Source organism: Oncorhynchus mykiss, chromosome 23 (assembly GCF_057628025.1).
Source record: "Oncorhynchus mykiss isolate SJ-2025 chromosome 23, ASM5762802v1, whole genome shotgun sequence".
Lineage (NCBI taxonomy): Eukaryota > Metazoa > Chordata > Actinopteri > Salmoniformes > Salmonidae > Oncorhynchus > Oncorhynchus mykiss.
The window spans coordinates 16,313,172-16,332,786 of NC_143044.1; the positions used below are offsets into that span (position 1 = coordinate 16,313,172).

Below are 19,615 nucleotides of genomic sequence, written 5' to 3' on the forward strand. Positions count from 1 at the left end.
CTGTCAGATAAGGGCTCGTAAGTAAGCATTTAATTGTAAGGTTTGGCGCATGTGACTAATAAAATGTGATTTAAAAACAAATTTTCCTCAAGACTCTATGAACAATACCCCATAATGACAAAACAAAACGTTATTTTTAAATTTTAGCTATTTTTTTTTTATATACAAAAAACAGAACATTTACATGTGTTTAGACCCTTTACTCAGTACTTTGTTGAAGCACCTTTGGCAGCGATTACAGCCACGAGTCTTCTTGGGTATGACGCTACAAGCTTGGCACAATTGTATTTGGGGAGTTTCTCCCATTCTTCTATGCAGATCCTATCAAGCTCTGTCAGGTTGGATGGGGAGCGTCGCTACACAGCTATATTCAGGTCTCTCCAGAGATGTTCGATTGCGTTCAAGTCCGGGCTCTGTCTGGGCCATTCAAGGACATTCAGAGACTTGTCGCGAAGCAACTCCTGCGTTTTCTTGGCTGTGTGCTTAGGGTAGTTGCCCAGTTGGAAGGTGAACCTTCGCCCCAGTCTGAAGTCCTGAGCGCTCTGGAGCAGGTTTTCATCAAGGATCTCTCTCTACTTTGCTCTGTTCATCTTTGCCTTGATCCTGACTTGTGTCCCAGTCCCTTCTGCTGAAAAACACCCCCACAGCATGATTCTGCCACCACCATGCTTAATCTTAGGTATGATGCCAGGTTTCCTCCAGACATGACGCTTAGGCCAGTCCTAAGGGGCTGTCATGACCTCCTTAGGACCATCTGGCAAAACTCCCAGAATATGTTCTTTAAGTTAAGATTAGAGACAGTGCCAGACACATGAACCAACCCTATGAACTATGCCTATGTAACGTCTCTGTAACCAGTATATAAGGGAACTAACGGGACTGCCCCGGGAGAGCTCCTGATTGACTTGTGCATTGAGTTAATTGGAACCTCTCTAGCGTGCTGATAATAGAGAATGATTCATTTAAGATTGACTTCAGGTGTCCCTGTGTAAGAATTTCCACGACCATTTGGCATCACTAACTTTATGATTACTTGGCTTTGTCGGCAGGATATCCCTTCTGTGCATCTGGATACCAGCTGTGGTCACCTTCGCCATAACCTCGAGAAAGGACAGACTAGAAGAACAGTTTAGTTTAGGGGATTTCTGATTCTGGAAATCCAGACAAATTATTCACTGTATAACAAATTCTTTACTGTATGAGAAATTATTACTACTACCAATATTCTTAATACAAATGTCAAAGACATAACACAAACTTTTTTGTTGTTGCCCAAATTGGCTTAAACTCCCCTATCGTCTTGGCGATCTAACCGAAGAGTTACTTGGTCAGGGAGTTAGAGGGATAATCCTTAGGGAGAAATCCCAACCACCCAGCAGACCCAATCTGGTGAGATTTGGTATTGAAGCAAGACAAAAACAAAGCAAGTAAACAACAGCAATACACATATCACTCGAGGTGGGGAAAACTTAAATACATTTTGCATAATTGTCAACCATTACCAACATATTTCCTATTTTATAGGCAGAAGTGAAGAAAATAAATGTGCATATTTACCAACTGACCAGTCCCATTAAAGGGTCAGGGCCCCAGGGGACTGGTGATTCCCCCCCTCCACCTTAACTTAATTGTATCCTGTAAGATAATGGTAAAATAGACTAGAGACAGGTGTCCCTCATTCAGGGGCAGCGCTCTCTTCAGGTGTCCCCGTGTAAGAATTTCCATGACAATGGGAAAGTTAGGCATATTTCAAATGTGATGAACTTTTTAAGTTATTCCAACTTGTAGACAAGTACCAGAAAATCCCTCTGAAAGTTTTTCACACTTGCTCGAGAACTCTTTTTTTTTAGTCCGCCCATTCAGCATCATTCACACGCTTCATGTCCAAATCATTTTAAAGTATCTACAAATTGATTGTGTAACTCAATGATGTTACTTATAGATTATTTGGATATGAAGCGGGAAAAGTCTATTATTGGTACCGTTGACTTGCATTGGATTTGTGCCACAAATTCAGAAAAGTTTTCATTTTAAATAGTGACCATGTAAACAAAACTAAAGCATGGGTTGCTGTCATACCTGGTCCATAGACTATAAACAAGAAACAAAAAGGATAATTTTGTAATTTGATTGAACTATCCCTTTAACAAATAATCACCTAATAGCAAGAACACCACCATCTGGTGGTCAGAAGAACAAGGTAATTTCAGGATGCATGATAGGACATAAACCCAACAACTTCAATGACTAATTTCTCAGAACAGGGGAAAAAAACTTAACCATATTCACTTAGAATACATTATAGAAGATGAAGAAACAATTCTCCGAGCCACAACTTGTCAAACATGCAGAACTGATATTATATACTCGTTGTTGGGGTGGGATTGTCGTAGGTGGTCCGTGGATGTCTTTAAAAATATATATACACTAACGGTCAAAAGTTTTAGAACACCTACCCATTCAACAGTTTCTTTATTTTCACTATTTTCTACATTGTAGAATAATAGTGAAGACATCCGAACTAGGCTTCACCTGGAATGCAGTCCCCACATATGCTGAGCACTTGTTGGCTGCTTTTCCTTCACTCTCATCGCAACCCATCTCAATTTGGTTGAGGTCGGGGGATTTTGGAGGCCAGGTCATCTGATGCAGCACTCCATCGCTATCCTTCTTGGTAAAATAGCACTTACACAGCATGGAGGTCCTTTTGAAAAACAAATGATAGTCCCACCTAGCCCAATCCAGATGGGATGGTGTTTCGCCGCAGAATGCTGTGGTAGCCATGCTGGTTAAGTGTGCCTTGAATTCTAAATACATCCAGTGTCACCAGCACAGCACAGCACCCCCACACCATAACACCTCCTCCTCCATGCTATGCGGTGGGAAATACACATGCAGAGATCATCCGTTCACCCACAACCTTGTCTCAAAAGGACACGGCGGTTGGAACCGAAAATCTCCAATTTGGACTACCTTTCAGACCAAAGGACAGATTTCCACCAGTCTAATGTCCATTGCTGGTGTTTCTTAGCCCAAGCAAGTCTCTTCTTATTATTGATGTATTTTTAGTAGTGGTTTCATTGCAGATTCACACAGTCTCCTCTGAACAGTTGATGTTGATGTGTCTGTCACTTGAACTCTGTGAAGCATTTATTTGGGCTGCGATCTCTTGAGGCTAGTAACTCTAGTGAACTTATTGTCTGCAGCAGAGGTAACTCTGGGTCTTCTATTCCTGTGGCGGTCCTCATGAGAGTTTCATAGCGCTTGATAGTTTTTGCGACTGCACTTGAAGAAACTTTAAAAGTTCTTGAAATATTCCGTATTGACTGACCTTCATGTCTAAAAGTAATGATGGACTGTCGTTTCTCTTTGCTTATTTGAGCTGTTCTAGCCATAATATGGACTTGGTCTTCTTCACCGTACACCTGGCAACCGAGTCAGCGTGCATTGCGCCCGGCCCGCCACAGGAGTCACTAGGACACAATGGGACAAGGACAACCCGGCCATCCAAACCCTCCCCTAACCCAGGCGACGCTGGGCCCATTGTGTGCCACCTCGTGGGTCTCCCAGTCTCGGCCGGCTGCGACACATCCTGGGATCGAACCAGGATCTGTAGTGACGCCTTAGACCACTGCACCACTTGGGAGGTCCTCGTGGATAGCTTTTGACCATTTCTTTGGATTCCTCATGTCTTAATTATTGTTAGAATTTTTGTTGTTGTTAGATACTATAATTATTGAATATTATATGAGTACTATAAATTTAAAATGGCCAATTTGGATGCAATTTCTCACATCAAATTATATTTCAACAAAATAATGTTTCCAGGAATACTTATCTTATCTGTTTTTATTTACATAAACTATTTCAGAACAATTTGAGGGTGGGTATCATGGCTTGCTGAAATGACATTTAACCCTGTTGTTATCCTCACTAGGGAAGGGTGCTGGATTATTGAAAACAGGCTATCCAATCATTTTGACCCTTAGATTATATTTTGTATTACTTGTTAAACAAAATCTCTTTCTCTGAGCAACTGTGTTTGTATAAAATAATGTAACTTTTCAAATTTGTTGGCATACCATATAGCTCAGTATTTGTATTTAAAAAAAATGTATACAGTCATTTTTGCTCATCTTTATCAAGAGATCCAATAATTCCAGACCCCACTGTATGTCGTAGTAGGCCCCTGGGGTTTTGGGAGGGCAATCCTCTAGTGAAACTCTGGCTGTTTAATGGCCTAGATGGGATAACACCAAGGGAAACCAGAGCACAGAATCTGTGGACTTTGACCTGTTGGTGGAATACTTTCTTGAGAAACTACCCATTACTTGAACTGTTTACCGACCACAAAAGAATACCAACAGAAGATGCAACAGAAACCAATCGCTGTGGGGTGAAATACTCTATTTCCTACTATGAGAACATCAGGGTATCGCTGACGGAGAGCAAGCATCAGTACACACTGCATAGCTGTCTGTCAAACATCTTTACAGAGCACTGGTTGTCTATGTATTGCTTGTTGCCGAGGAGAATGAAAGACTAGAAAACTGCCACTCGCAAAATGTTTAATCTCCCCTCTGAAAGCATAGCATATCTCCTTGTCAACAAAGTGACAGAAGTGCTGCCAGAGTGGTTGATGTAACAGAATGGATGGATGTTATTGCCCCGTTTCCTGCATGAATATTGATAGAAGGAGTATTTGGCATGCCTACAGGGTAATCCTTTCATACTTAGCTCTGGACAGCACAGTGGGATGGTTGACTTTTAACTTGTCCATCTGGCAGTGTTTGATTTCCCTCAAATGGAGATGTTTGATTTATAATCTGGAACAAAAGTGTAGGGAATGTGTTTCTGAGCTAGCGTAGCAAGGAGCTAAGGCCCCACAGACTCACCCTCCTCTAATACCTCCTACTCAGCCATCTTGGCTTATCTAAGAGTTTATATTAGGGATCATACCAACATGTATTTCAAGAGTTTGTTTTAAACAGTGCCAGATCAATGATAAGATGCTTGCCGTTCTATTATGCTATAATTTTTTCCTAACCATAATTTCTCGCTCTATTTTTTAATGAAGTGGGATGAGTTGTCCACATTTTATGAAAACAGATTTAGCTATCCTTTCTATTTTTGACAATATAGGCTGTACTCTCCAGTCTTCACAATTACTAAATATAGGCCTACAGTACTGTAGCTCAATCCTTATAGTATGACCCCTTTCTATGTTGTTCTCAAAGTAAACTCCATTAACTACAGGATGATGTGAGACAGAAGAGTTCATTAGTATCCATGATAGACCACATCCAGAGAGAGCATGGCTATGTTTGCAGGAATCTGCTGATGAAGCATGTAATATGAATTCAGCAAAAAAAGAAACGTCCTCTCACTGTCAACTGCGTTTATTTTCAGCAAACTTAACGTGTAAATATTTGTATGAACATAACAAGATTCAACAACTGAGACCATTAACTGAACAAGTTCCACAGACATGTGACTAACAGAAATGGAATAATGTGTCCCTGAACAAAGGGGGGGGTCAAAATCAAAAGGAACAGTCAGTATCTGGTGTGGCCACCAGCTGCATTAAGTATTGCAGTGCATCTCCTCCTCATGGATTGCACCAGATTTGCCAGTTCTTGCTGTGAGATGTTACCCCACTCTTCCACCAAGGCACCAGCAAGTTCCCAGACATTTCTGGGGGGGAATGGCCAATGGGATTGAGACGTGCTCAATGGGATTGAGATCCGGGCTCTTCGCTGGCCATGGCAGAACACTGACATTCCTGTCTTGCAGGAAATCACTCACAGAACGTGCAGTATAGCTGGTGGCATTGTCATGCTGGAGGGTCATGTCCGGATGAGCCTGCTGGAAGGGTACCTCATGATGGAGGTGGATGTCTTCCCTGTAACGCCCAGCGTTGAGATTGCCTGCAATGATAACAAGCTCAGTCCAATGATGCTGTGACACACCGCCACAGACCATGACGGACCCTCCACCTCCAAATCGATCCCGCTCCAGTGTACAGGCCTCGGTGTAATGCTCATTCCTTCGACGATAAACGAAAATCTGACCATCACCCCTGGTTAGACAAAACCACGACTCGTCAGTGAAGAGCACTTTTTGCCAGTCCTGTCTGGTCCAGCGACGGTGGGTTTGTGCCCATAGGCAACGTAGTTGCCGGTGATGTCTGGTGAGGACCTGCCTTACAACAGGCCTACAAGCCCTCAGTCCAGCCTCTCAGGCTATGGCGGACAGTCTGAGCACTGTTGGAGGGATTGTGCGTTCCTGGTGTAAGCCGGGCAGTTGATGTGCCAACCTGTACCTGTCCCGCGGTGTGATGTTCGGATGTACAGATCCTGTGCAAGTATTGTTACACGTGGTCTGCCACTGCGAGGACGATCAGCTGTCCGTCCTGTCTCCCTGTAGCGCTGTCTGAGGCGTCTCACAGTACGGACATTGCAATTTTTTGCCCTGGCCACATCTGCAGTCCTCATGCCTCCTTGCAGCATGCCTAAGGCACGTTCACGCAGATGAGCAGGGACCCTGGACATCTTTCTTTTGGTGTTTTTCAGAGTCAGTTGATAGGCCTCTAAGTTTTCATAACTGTGACCTTATTTGCCTACTCTCTGTAAGCTGTTAGTGTCTTAATAACGACCCTTCCACAGGTGCATGTTCATTAATTGTTTATGGTTCATTGAAACAGTGTTTAAACCCTTCACAATGAAGATCTGTGAGGTTATTTGGATTTTTACAAATTATCTTTGAAAGACAGGGTTCTGAAAAAAGGCCGTTTTATTTTTTTGCTAAGTTTATATACAGTTGAAGTCGGAAGTTTACATACACCTTAGCCAAGTACATTTAAACTCTGTTTTTCACAATACCTGACATTTAATCCCAGTAATAAATCACTGTTTTAGGTCAGTTAGGATCACCACTTTATTTTAAGAATGTGAAATGTCAGAATAATAGTAGAGAATGATTTATTTCACCTTTTATTTCTTTCATCACATTCCCAGTGGGTCCGAAGTTTACATACACTCAATTGGTATTTGGTAGCATTGCCTTTAAAATGTTTAACTTGGCTCAAACATTTCGGGTAGCCTTCCACAAGCTTCCCACAATAAGTTGGGTGAATTTTGGCCCATTCCTCCTGACAGAGCTTGTGTAAATATAGTTTGTTCACAATAAATTTGTGGAGTGGTTGAAGAACGAGTTTTAATTCTCTAACCTAAGTGTATGTAAACTTCCACCCTCTACTGTATAATTAATAATATATATATATATATATATATATATATATATATATATATATATATATATATATATATATATATATATATATACACACACATACTACTGTTAACTTCTTGACGCTAACCATCCCGTTAGCGGGATAATTGTCATCAACAACCACTGAATTGCAGAGCGCCACATTCAAATAATATTACTAAAAATATTTATATTCATGAAATCACAAGTGCAATATAGTAAAACAGAGCCTAGCTCTTTGTTAATCCACCTGTCATGTCAGATTTTGAAAATATACTTTACAGCGAAAGCAAACCTCGGCGTTTATGTAAGTTTATCCGTTTGTTTGATGCGTTATGTTCAGAAATCCACTGGCTCGAGCAGTCACGACAACGCAGACAAATTCCAAATAGTATCTGTAATGTCCACAGATACATGTCAAACTTTTTTTATAATCAATCCTCAGGTTGTTTTTAAAATGTATAATCGATAATATATCAACCGGCACTGTCTCTTTTTCAGTAGGAGAGGGAGAGACGATGGCTGCCCAAGCTCTGTTGCGCAAGCAAAACTCATGTGAAACCTGACGCAATGTTATCTTTCTCGCTAATTTTTCAAAATAAAAGCCTGAAACTATGTCTAAAGACTGACACCTTGAGGAAGCGATAGGAAAAGGAATCTGGTTGATATCCCTTAAAATGGAGCGAAGACAGGCTATGGAACATGGAGCTTTCAAAATAGAAGCCATTTCCTGGTTTGATTTTCCTCAGGTTTTGCCTGCAATATCAGTTTTGTTATACTCACAGACAATATTTTGACAGTTTTGGAAACTTTAGAGTGTTTTCTATCCTAATCTGTCAATTATATGCATATTCTAGCATATGGGCCTGAGAAATAGGCTGTTTACATTGGGAACGTTATTTTTCCAAACATAAAAATAGTGCCCCCTAGCTGAAAAAAGGTTAAACTGTTTGGGGTCACTTAGAAATGTCCTTGTTTTTGAAAGAAAAGCAAAAAATGTCCATTAAAATAACATCAAATTAATCAGAAATACAGTATAGACATTTGTTAATGTTGTAAATGACTATTGTAGCTGGAAACGGCTGTTTTTCAATGGAATATCTACATAGGCGTACAGAGGCCCATTATCAGCAACCATCACACCTGTGTTCCAATGGCACACAACGTTAGCTAATCCAAGTTTATCATTTGAAAATGCTAATTGATCATTATAAAACTCTTTTGCAATTATGTTAGCACAGCTGAATACTGTTGTACTGATTAAAGAAGCAATAAAACTGGCCTTCTTTAGGCTAGTTGAGTATCTGGAGCATCAGCATTTTTGGGTTCAATTACAGGCTCAAAATGGCCAGAAACAAATATCTATCTTCTGAAACTTGTCAGTCTATTCTTGTTCTGAGAAATGAAGGGTATTCCATGCGAGAAATTGCGAAGTAACTGAAGATCTCATACAACGCTGTGTAGTACTCCCTTTACAGAACAGCTCAAACTGGCTCTAACCAGAATAGAAAGAGGAGTGGGAGGCCCTGATGCACAACTGAGCAAGAGGACAAGTACATTAGTGTGTAGTTTGAGAAACAGATGCCTCACCAGTCCTCAACTGGAAGCTTTATTAAATAGTACCCGCAAAACACCATTCTCACCGTCCACAGCGAAGATGCGACTATGGGATGCTGGCCTACTAGGCAGCGTTGCAAAGAAAAAGCCATATTTCAGACTGGCCAATAAAATAAAAGATTAAGATGGGGGAAAAAGAACAGACACTGGACAGAGGAACTCTACCTAGAAGCCAGCATCCCGGAGTCGCGTCTTCACTTGTGACGTTGAGACTGTTGTTTTTCAGTTAGTATTTAATGACGCTGCCAGTTGAGGACTTGAGGCATCTGCTTTTCTTTCAAAAACAAGGACATTTCTAAGTGACCCCAAACTTTTGAACGGTAGTGTACATAATATTACTGACCCCTATCCCTACTGACAGTTACAAAGTATGGTAACTGAGTTTGTCGCCTGCTTGAAGGCAGTAGCATCAGCCATTGTAACATGGCCAATAATGTAAATGACATTGTTACAGTCATTATCTTAGAAGCACAAGGTTCTTAGTGTCTTTAGCCTGGTTGTAAAATCATAGTCAAAAACACTTTCTGATTGGGAAAGGATTTCTATAGTGCTGTTAGTGCAGGAGTACTATCATAAGGGAAGGAGCAGTGCCACTTTGCTGGGGCAAAGGAAGAGAAACATAGCAGATCTTGTTGGAAATGGAGACTGAACACTTACTCTTATTTGAATCGATTATGTATTTTTATTTTACTTTACCTGTTCAACTTTGTCTGTCTTTCTAATTCTCACTCTTTCTTGGAATTAAGGCAAGGTGTTTTTCTCTTTTGTTATCTGCACCCCTCCTTGACCCCTGACTTAAGATTTTCCCAATTATGTCTTCTTGGTTGCTCTTTTGTCTGTTTCACCTCTACTTTCTCTCTGTTGCTTTTTATCTCTGTTTGTTTGCAGGTGGTTGAAGTTTAATTTGACTTGTTTTATTTAACTAGGCAAGTCAGTTAAGAACAAATTATTATTTTCAGTGACGGCCTAGGAACAGTGGGTTAACTGCCTTGTTCAGGGGCAGAATGACAGATTATTTAAATAAAAATTAAGTTCACCTTGTCCAGGCGTTGTCCAGGCGTTCTATGTGGTATTCTCTGGTATTCTCTGTGGTATCTGTTGAATTCATCCTCTGTTGCTGGTCAGGGAAGCATTCCAGTGTAATTAACCTGCTACATAACATACACCATCCACGAGGGTTCATTAATCAGCTCACACTGAGAGGGCATTGTGCCCTGACACTCTACTATAATACACACACACACACACACACAGTTGCGCAAATGCACGCTATTGGAGGGAGGTCACTGTGCTCTGCTAATCTGCCAACTGGCCAGGAGGAAGACACATGCGTGCACACACACAACATACAGGAAAAAAGACAAATATGAGCACTCGCCTACAGGTGTAGCTGAAACAAAGCCTTTATACTCTGAATCAAGAGGAGAGCTTGATTCGGGAGAAACAAAACAGTGCTGGTCATACTGTAAGTGAATACAGCTGATTCAGCTTCATGGTACGCTGATTTTCTTCCACCAGCACCGCCTCCTCGCAGAGTTCCCCTGCCCAGCCTTAACACCTCTCTTTTTGTCCTCAGACTCTCCCCTTCCTCCCTGGAGCTAAACCTACCTTATCCCCAGAACCCGGCCCACCTGACACGTCTGTCTATCTGCATGTGTTTGTCTGTGCCAGCAGCCATTCTCACAGAGTAATCTCACACAAAGAAAACAGGAAATCAGAGTGTGGAGAGTTGTCATGGCAATGTCTGGTTGGTTGTTTTTAATCTAGGTCGGTGGCGAACAGTTCACTCCTCGTCTGGCCTTCCATTTGGCGTAAACAGACCCCTTGGGTCGAGTCAACTGCCATTATACTAAGAATTCTACTAAGGCTTCTAAGAATTGCACTACTCCTCATATCCCCTGGTGACTTAAGAGATTTGAGCTTGAATATCTCCTCTACTCAGGCTTTAACCAGGCACCGTTAGCCTCCATTAATGTGCTGGGCTGTAGACTTAGCCCCCTGATACTCCTCTCTACAAGCATTTCACTACACCCGCAATAACATCTGCTAAATATGTGCATGCGACTAATAACATTTCATTTTGAGCAGCACAGTGTGCACTGTGCAGGGAGGAGAACTTGGTTTTCTATGCGAGGAAAATATTCTAGAGGAAAATTGCCCGAAAAGGTTTAACTGTAATAAAGTCATCAACAGCACAGCTTTTCCTACATGTCAGCACAGCCTTTCCTACTTGTCAGCACAGCACAGCTTTTCCTCCTTGTCAGCACAGCCTTTCCTACATGTCATCAACAGCACAGCCTTTCCTACATGTCAGCACAGCAAGCCTTTCCTACATCACAGCACAGCCTTTCCTGCATGTCAGCACAGCACAGCCTTTCCTGCATGTCAGCACAGCACAGCCTTTCCTACATGTCAGCACAGCCTCTCCTACAAGCACAAATTCTATGATGCTGATCAACCCTTTCTTATTAGGTGTGTAATTCTTTTGTCAGCTCCATCATCTCTGTCCATGTTGAGGGCTCCATGAAGGCTGTCTGCTTGACTTTTGTTATCAGTTAAAGATGTAAAAGCCATACATCATCCCTCTGTCAGGTTTCTGAATAGAACCAATTGTGAATACCCCTAGTTAACATATAACATTCCCACTTTGCGTTGGCTGAAAAGTCCAGGCATGTGGAAATGTAATTTTTCTCAAGAGGGTGTTTTATTTTAGTTTATCAGCTGCACTGAGGAAAAACATGCACATCTAATGCCTCAAGTTACTTTTTTTGGCCTAACAGGCTGTGCAAAATAATGCCGCCTTTATGCATTTCCTGTGTGACTTAAACCAATAGGCATTATTAGAAAATTGCGCATTAGCCCGAGTCAGCAGTTTGTATGCTGCAGTCCCATTACATTAGACTCATGAGGTTGGCGAGACAGGGAGGGAGAGAATAAGAGAGAGATGGCGAGAAAGCACTCTGTTAAACCAAGAGAAATAATGAAATGAGTGAATTTCAGAAAAGGAAAGATAAAAAGAACAGGGGGATTAAAGAAGGGAGGAATACAAAAAGGAAATGAAAGAGGGATGTGGCCAGATGATGACAGGACAAGGAGAGGAGGGAGATTGAGGGTGATAAAGAGAGCAACCGTGTAGAGCAGTAATTGGAGGCTGTAGTAGTTGGGATAGGAGGCAGGAGAAAGCGGTTTAAATCACTGGTCTGAATGACAGCTTTATGTGGCCCTCGGAGCCTCAACTGCCACCATTTAATGAGACCAGATAGAAACCTTAACTGCATTTTTCTTTTCTCTCTACTATTTTTGCTTTTCCTGCCATCTTGCACTTTCAGGAATATACTCGCCACTAACTAGGCAGATATATCAAGGCAGAAAAGGATTGTTTTTTTCGGTCATGTGCTGCACTACAAAGTTAGTTATAGTAGTTTTATTTCATCCTTCAACTCCCCCCTGACGTGTTCACTGACTTAGTCAAAACCCACAGCCATTCTAGACGTTTCTTATGGAGAACTAGTCCCACGAGATTCTACCCTCCCCTCAATCTACCCCCTCTCTCTTGTTCCCTCGTGCACGCGCTCTCGCTCGCTCTATTCTCTCTCTCTCTCTCTCTGAGCCTGGTGCTGTGTTGAGCCTGTAATATCGCCCACATGGACTAGGCCTCCTGGGTAGTCTAGCTTTCACAGGTTTTTTTCTCTCTCCTTCTCAACCTCTTTTTTTTGTTGATATTCAAAGACTTCTTTCTGTGCCTCGTCTCCCCTGACATTGGGCAGATAGCTTTCATCTTAAGTCTCTCATAAAGAGAAAGAGTGTGTGTGTGTAAGAAAGAGAGGCAGTGATCAGACATGCAACATTTTATGTTTTAGTGTGTAGTAGTTTGAGGAAAACTTGACATCACCTTTTTGATACCAACATGATAGATTTGAAATGTTTCTCCCAGAGTTGGTGTCTCCCTGTTATACACACTCTGTAAAAACTAAATCAGAATGAAAGTGAATATAAATGTTGCTCTATTAGTTCTGGTAACCTACCTACTAATTATGATTGTCACAAGTGGATATTTTAAAGTTAACAGCTGTTTGTATTGCTCACAATGACGCATCTGCAATACTACACACGCTGCGTGTATGTATGTATGTATGTATGTATGTACAGTGGGGAGAACAAGTATTTGATACACTGATGATTTTGCAGGTTTTCCTACTTACAAAGCATGTAAAGGTCTGTAACTTCAACAAAAATCCAGAAAATCACATTGTATGATTTTTAAGTAATTCATTTGCATTTTATTGCATGACATAAATATTTGATACGTCAGAAAAGCAGAACTTAATATTTGGTACAGAAACCAATTGTAATTGTTTACAATTACAGAGATGTTTCCTGTAGTTCTTGACCAGGTTTGCACACACTGCAGCAGGGATTTTGGCCCACACCTCCATACAGACCTTCTCCAGATCCTTCAGGTTTCGGGGCTGTCGCTGGGCAGTACGGACTTTCAGCTCCCAAAGATTTTCTATTGGGTTCAGGTCTGGAGACTGGCTAGGCCACTCCAGGACCTTGAGATGCTTCTTACGGAGCCACTCCTTAGTTGCCCTGGCTGTGTGTTTCGAGTCGTTGTCATGCTGGAAGACCCAGCCACGACCCATCTTCAATGCTCTTACTGAGGGAAGGAGGTTGTTGGCCAAGATCTCGCGATACATGGCCCCATCCATCCTCCCCTCAATACGATGCAGTCGTCCTGTCCCCTTTGCAGAAAAGCATCCCAAAGAATGATGTTTCCACCTCCATGCTTCACGGTTGGGATGGTGTTCTTGGGGTTGTACTCATCCTTCTTCCTCCAAACACGGCGAGTGGAGTTTAGACCAAAAAGTTAGATTTCTGTCTCATCAGACCACATGACCTTCTCCCATTCCCCCTCTGGATCATCCAGAATGTCATTGGCAAACTTCAGACGGCCTGGACATGCGCTGGCTTGAGCAGGGGGACCTTGCGTGCGCTGCAGGATATTAATCCATGACGTCGTAGTGTGTTACTAATGGTTTTCTTTGCGACTGTGGTCCCAGACCTCTTCAGGTCATTGACCAGGTCCTACCGTGTAGTTCTGGGCTGATCCCTCACCTTCCTCATGATCATTGATGCCCCACGAGGTGAGATCTTGCATGGAGCCCCAGACCGAGGGTGATTGACCGTCATCTTGAACTTCTTCCATTTTCTAATAATTGCGCCAACAGTTGTTGCCTTCTCACCAAGCTGCTTGCCTATTGTCCTATAGCCCATCCCAGCCTTGTGCAGGTCTACAATTTTATCCCTGATGTCCTTACACAGCTCTCTGGTCTTGGCCATTGTGGAGAGGTTGGAGTCTGAGTGTGTGGACAGGTGTCTTTTATACAAGTAACGAGTTCAAACAAGTGCAGTTAATACAGGTACATGAGTGGAGAACAGGAGGGCTTCTTAAAGAAAAACGAACAGGTCTGTGAGAGCCGGAATTCTTACTGGTTGGAAGGTGATCAAATACTTTTATGTCATGCAATAAAATGCTAATTAATTACTTAAAAATCATACAATGTGATTTTCTGGATTTTTGTTTTAGATTCAGGTCGCAATTGTAAATGAGAACTTGTTCTCAACTTGCCTACCTGGTTAAATAAAGGTGAAATAAAAAAATACAAATTCCGTCTCACAGTTTAAATGTACCTATGATAAAAAATTACAGACCTCTACATGCTTTGTAAGTAGGAAAACCTGCAAAATCAACAGTGTATCAAATACTTGTTCTCCCCAGTGTGTGTGTGTGTGTGCGCGCGCATGCGCGCGTGTGTGTGTGTGTGCGTAAGTACGCACGCACGCACAGCCAGGTCCTTAATTATTGGCACCCTTGATATATAGAGCAGCAAAAAAGGATGTTTAGAATAAATAATACAAATAAAGATCTATATTGCCTGTTTAAAATAATTGTGACATATTATTTTCTATTAATATAATTTCTCAGAGAAAGATATTTTGTTTTACAGGCAATAACAATAGGTGTCAAATCTATTGGCCCTTCTTCAATGTTCCGGCACACACCTCTTGTGAGGGTAATGGCACAGACTTTTTGGAAAGTGTTTTGTGAGATTGGAGAACATGTCTGACCATAGAGCTGCCTGGAGTTTGATAAATGGCATTGGAACTCTGATTGGAATTGGTGCTATGGTCAGGCGACATGAAAATAGAGCTCTGTGGCCATGCACACCAGTGGTGGGTTTGGCGTTGAAAAACAGAAACATATGCAGAAAAGTACCTCATACCGAAGGTAAAATGTGGGGGTGGATCTTTAATGTTAAAGATTCAACTGGTCCAGGGGCCCTTGTTAAGGTCAATGGCATCATGAACTTTACCAAGTACCAGGACATTTTAGCCCAAAAAAATGCTTGCTGCAAGTGGCTCTTCCAGCAAGACAATGATCCACGCACACATCAACATCCACAAAGAAATGGTAAATGGTTTGTTTGATTTATTTCATACATTTTTTGCTCATATTTATTACGGGTTCCAAAATGTGCGGACATGTATGTGAGAGACATTGCACCACTGCTTAGGACCTCCCCATCCATGTTATATCCTTATATCAGTTTTATGCTTTTGTGTCAACTTCCCCTATGATGACAGACATGTTTGTGTAAACGTGTGCATTGTGTGGTTGATTTGACATGACCTTACATCCACCTGCTCTGTACCTCCCTGGTTAAAGAAACCGTACATTCCTTCCTAATACCACACGGGCAGAGCCACGGTGCCAAACCAGGACAACGTGTGCGATCTGACACGGTCAAATGTTTTAATGGTGAAGGTGCCAAAACAAATGACTGCACCTCTAGCAACTCCAACATGATGTGGTATATGTGTGTGTTGTCTTATTGCCCAGTTCTTTGTTGTTTTTCTATCCCAGCCATTTTGTTCTTGGCTCACTCTAATGGAGGTACTGAGAGAGGTAGTTACTGGTATGGTAGTTAAAAGGGACAAGGGAGTGCTGAAAGAAAAGAAACAACCAAGGTGGTGAGTGTGTGTGAGAAACCGCGGGACCCCCCCCCCCCCCCCAAAAAAAAAATAAAAAAAAATCATACGCTGATAAATAAAATTGCTGCCGGTCAATTGTCCGAGAGAAGAAAAAAAATCCCATTGCGAAATAATGCATTTTAGCCTGTTCATTGATTTGAAATACCAGTCGATGTATGTAGCACGAGAGATGCTCCTACAGCCCATCAAACAACTGTTTGTTGCTGCTGGAGTGAAAAGTGCTTTAATAAGCCAAGTCATTGCGTAACAATTCTGAAGACAATTCAGTGTAAAAAATAAAAATAAAAAAAACATCGCCATGATTAAAAAGCACTTGGCCTACAACATATATTTTTTCACAAATTGTTCATTGAAACGCGCTTCCCATTCGCCAAGTGCATAGGCAACTTGGCAGGCTTCAGCGCGTCACACGTGACATTTTGAAAACATAGAACTGATTGTTTGAAACCTGAACGTTTTACTACATCATTTTGGCTAACAATATAACTCAATCACTGTTCGCAAAAAAAGACTGTTCAATGCAGTGTGTTAAGATACTTTTTGCTCAATTAAGTTGAGACATTTGATAGTTAAAAACAGATTGGAGTCTTTGTCTTCTATTTACAGCAATAGTAATTTTACTTTCCAAACAGTTTTTCCGTGATTTTGTATTTTTTTATGTTGCTATATGCCTGGCTTGGGTCTCTGATTTTCACCGACAGTCGCAACTCAACAACTATCTATTTGGTATTTGCTGCGCGCTCTGTCCAAATTGTGGGCCCTTCAGCCTGTATTCTATGCGATTTAAAACAATCTACACATTTTTTAAGAAGCTAATGATCCTCTGGCCAACTCATGCTTTCTGGTGTAGTAGCCTATTCTTAATTATTTTATTTCTGTATATACATGAGTAAGCTAATAATGCTCTATACTTCTGTCAATTAAATTTGCTTTGGGGAAAGTTTAACACCCTAGCCTTATGGACGTGCCGCCTATGTATTCTAACGTCTTCAAATTGCTCATCGGAATTCGGTAAGAATGACGCTCTCTGTTGCATGCTCTGTTAAGGTGAATTACCATTAATGTGATTTCTGGCATTCTGAGCACTGTGGGTGGACACCTTAATCAGGTTGCAATATGAATCAAATACATTTATTAAATGTCCAGGTGCCACATTTTCCTAACGAAAACCCGAGTGTGTTTATTTTTATGGGCCAGAAACCAGTGTTGTCCCTGAATCATTTTCTCAGGTCTTTTTAAAGGAGCTCTTCCTGTGAGCACACACAGGAAATTGTTGCTGAGCGCTTGGCTGTGGAGTCTGACAACTCCTGAGGCTCTCTGCGTTTTTGTGTACTGTATGTGCTTGGACACTTCTGTATGACTTGTTGTGTGTGTGTGCTTGGACACTTGTGTATTTGTGGAGTGGTTTTATAGGGGGGGGGGGGGTCATCACTATTTTCCCAGCCTGCACCTCTGTAAGAACAAGCCTCTGTAATTGTTTAGTTACATTACCTAAGTTCACTTAGTTACAACTCACCAGTGTATCCTGTAAGGGCCTCTTGAGTGACGGTTGCCTCTTGCACTCTCCTTGTTAGTTCTCCATTCAAATGTTGTTGATGTTGACTCTTAACCCTTCTCAACGAAGTTGACATTTCAGCTTTTTCAGTAGAGTGGGTGTAACATTATGTCAGTGAAAGGGATATGTCATAATTTTTCATCCATTCGCCATATGATATAGTGTGTATAGCATCACCTCCTATGCACTGCTGTGACCCCAGGGAAGGCTCATGACCACCACCTGATACACTATAGTCTCTCTGGCACTACACTTTTTGGCTTCCTTCTCTTTCTCGCTTGGTTTTTCTCTCTCCGTCTCTGTTTTTCTCTGTCTCTCTCTCTCTCGGGTTTCTCTCTCTCTCTCGGGTTTCTCTCTCACTCCTTCCCTCATTTCTTGTTTTGACCAACTGCAGAAAGATTTACTAGATGACAGGGAGATGGAAAACAGAGCAGAATTTGTTCCATTGTCAACTTTTTAAGCTAAACTGTTTTTGTAAGGGAAGCCATGAAAGCTTGACCTGTCAGCACTAGACGCCAATTCTTCACTATGGCTTCTCTGGGAGACCCCAGATATAACACACACAATACCTCAACACAACCACTGGTCAGTTAGGACACATGGTTGAAGGTTATTATCCTAGACAACACTTTAGACGTGAAGGAGATGAGCTGGGCGATTTAGAGATGACGATATGGAGTGATTTAATGAGACCGTAATTAGGGTAAAGGGAAGAGAAAGGTCGTGAAGCGGTGGGAGTGACAAAATTGTGGAGGAGAGAGAGAGAGAGAGTGTGTGTGTGTGCACGCAGGGTTTAAATGTCAAACCTAATCACTGTAGAGAGATGGATGAACTTTACATGTCACATACCTGGCTGACTGATGCTGTTAGTTGCTCTTCTTCCTTGTTTCATTTAGCTTTTCAAAGTGTGGTTTAGCACATCTTTCTCACTTGGCCACGATCTCTCTTCCTCCCCCTTCCTCTATATTTTGCGAAGACAGTACCAATGTCTACTGACTATAACTGACCCACATTTCACACAGTGTGACTGGATGCCCTTACGGGAAGTGCTTCTAAGTGTGTGAGAGGGTGAGAGCACATGTTTGCATGTCTGTATCTTTGTGTGTACGGTGGGGTGTCTGTGTTCAGCCTCAGGGTTTAAAGGGGATTCTGCAGTATCTCTGAATTGGGAAATATCTGACCAATGAGAGATAATTGGTGTGTATGCATGTTTTTTTTTTTTTTGTTTGCTTTTGGCATCTGGCTGGGAAGGTGAGATTTTTGCACAGCTCTCTGAGATAGCTCTCCCTCTACTGGTCACCATATGTCATTGCAGGGTACTATCATTTGGAATATTTCTAATGGGGAAAAAATCCTATCCTTTTACAACAACAATTTAATATGGGCTGTGGTTCCTTAATTTTGAAGGTGAAAATGCAAATAAATGAAAAGCAACTTTTCCTTCTGTGTTTTAATTTCTTGTTCCACATTTAGTGTCCGCATGTTTGAATGTATTTTGGATGGATCTGATGATGATTGGTGTGTTTGTAGCCTTTGCGGAGTTGCCAACAACCGGATGTTCTTGGTTTTAGGGATATAGCTATTTTCAACCTAGCTTCCTTTTCTGCTGAAAACCGCATGTGAGAACTCTGCTCAGGCGTTTCTCTTATGCCTGCTACGTTAGGTTAGTGTGTGTGTGTAACCTTATCACTTTTTCCTCTGGGTGTTTTGCAGGTGTGTGTGGTGTGGCGGCATGACTCGTGGGCAATTCTGGGTAGAGTGCTAGCTTCCTGAGGATTGGCTGACAGCAGGAAAAGAGAACAGAGGAGAACAGGAGGAGAGGAGTTCCAACATGGCTCTGCCTGACAAACACAAAGTGAAACGCCAACGACTAGACAGAATCTGTGAAGGTAAGAGACACTTCTCTTTTCCAACTACTTTCCCCGTTTCCTCCTCTGTCATACTGCTGAAACTGAATCGCCCAGTAATGAGAGAAAGATGTTGTTAGCCTGAGTCATATCTGTTCCACTGGAAGAAGTACATCACAAAATCATGGGCATTAATATAAGTTGGGCCCCCCTTTACTGCTATAACAGCCTTCCCTTTTCTGGGAAGCTTTCCACTAGATGTTGGAACATTGCT

At 41.8% G+C, this 19,615-nt stretch overlaps 1 protein-coding gene across 7 annotated transcripts in view; it reads left to right on the plus strand.

Annotated features, from left to right (window-relative positions):
* Positions 1-19,615, plus strand: part of ctbp2a (C-terminal binding protein 2a) — a 116,064-nt gene that overhangs the window by 29,478 nt on the left and 66,971 nt on the right. For 5 of the 7 annotated variants that reach the window (XR_016490978.1, XM_090216945.1, XM_021580548.3 and 2 more), the window contains exon 2: positions 19,208-19,383. Coding sequence is in view for 5 of the 7 variants with exons in the window: in XM_090216945.1 (XP_090073071.1) it covers positions 19,326-19,383 (58 nt within the window). In the remaining 2 variants the exon portion in view is untranslated. Of the gene's footprint in view, positions 1-16,435; positions 16,951-19,207; positions 19,384-19,615 lie in introns of those variants that run through there. The other 2 variants (XR_016490979.1, XM_090216946.1) reach the window with 2 other exon arrangements.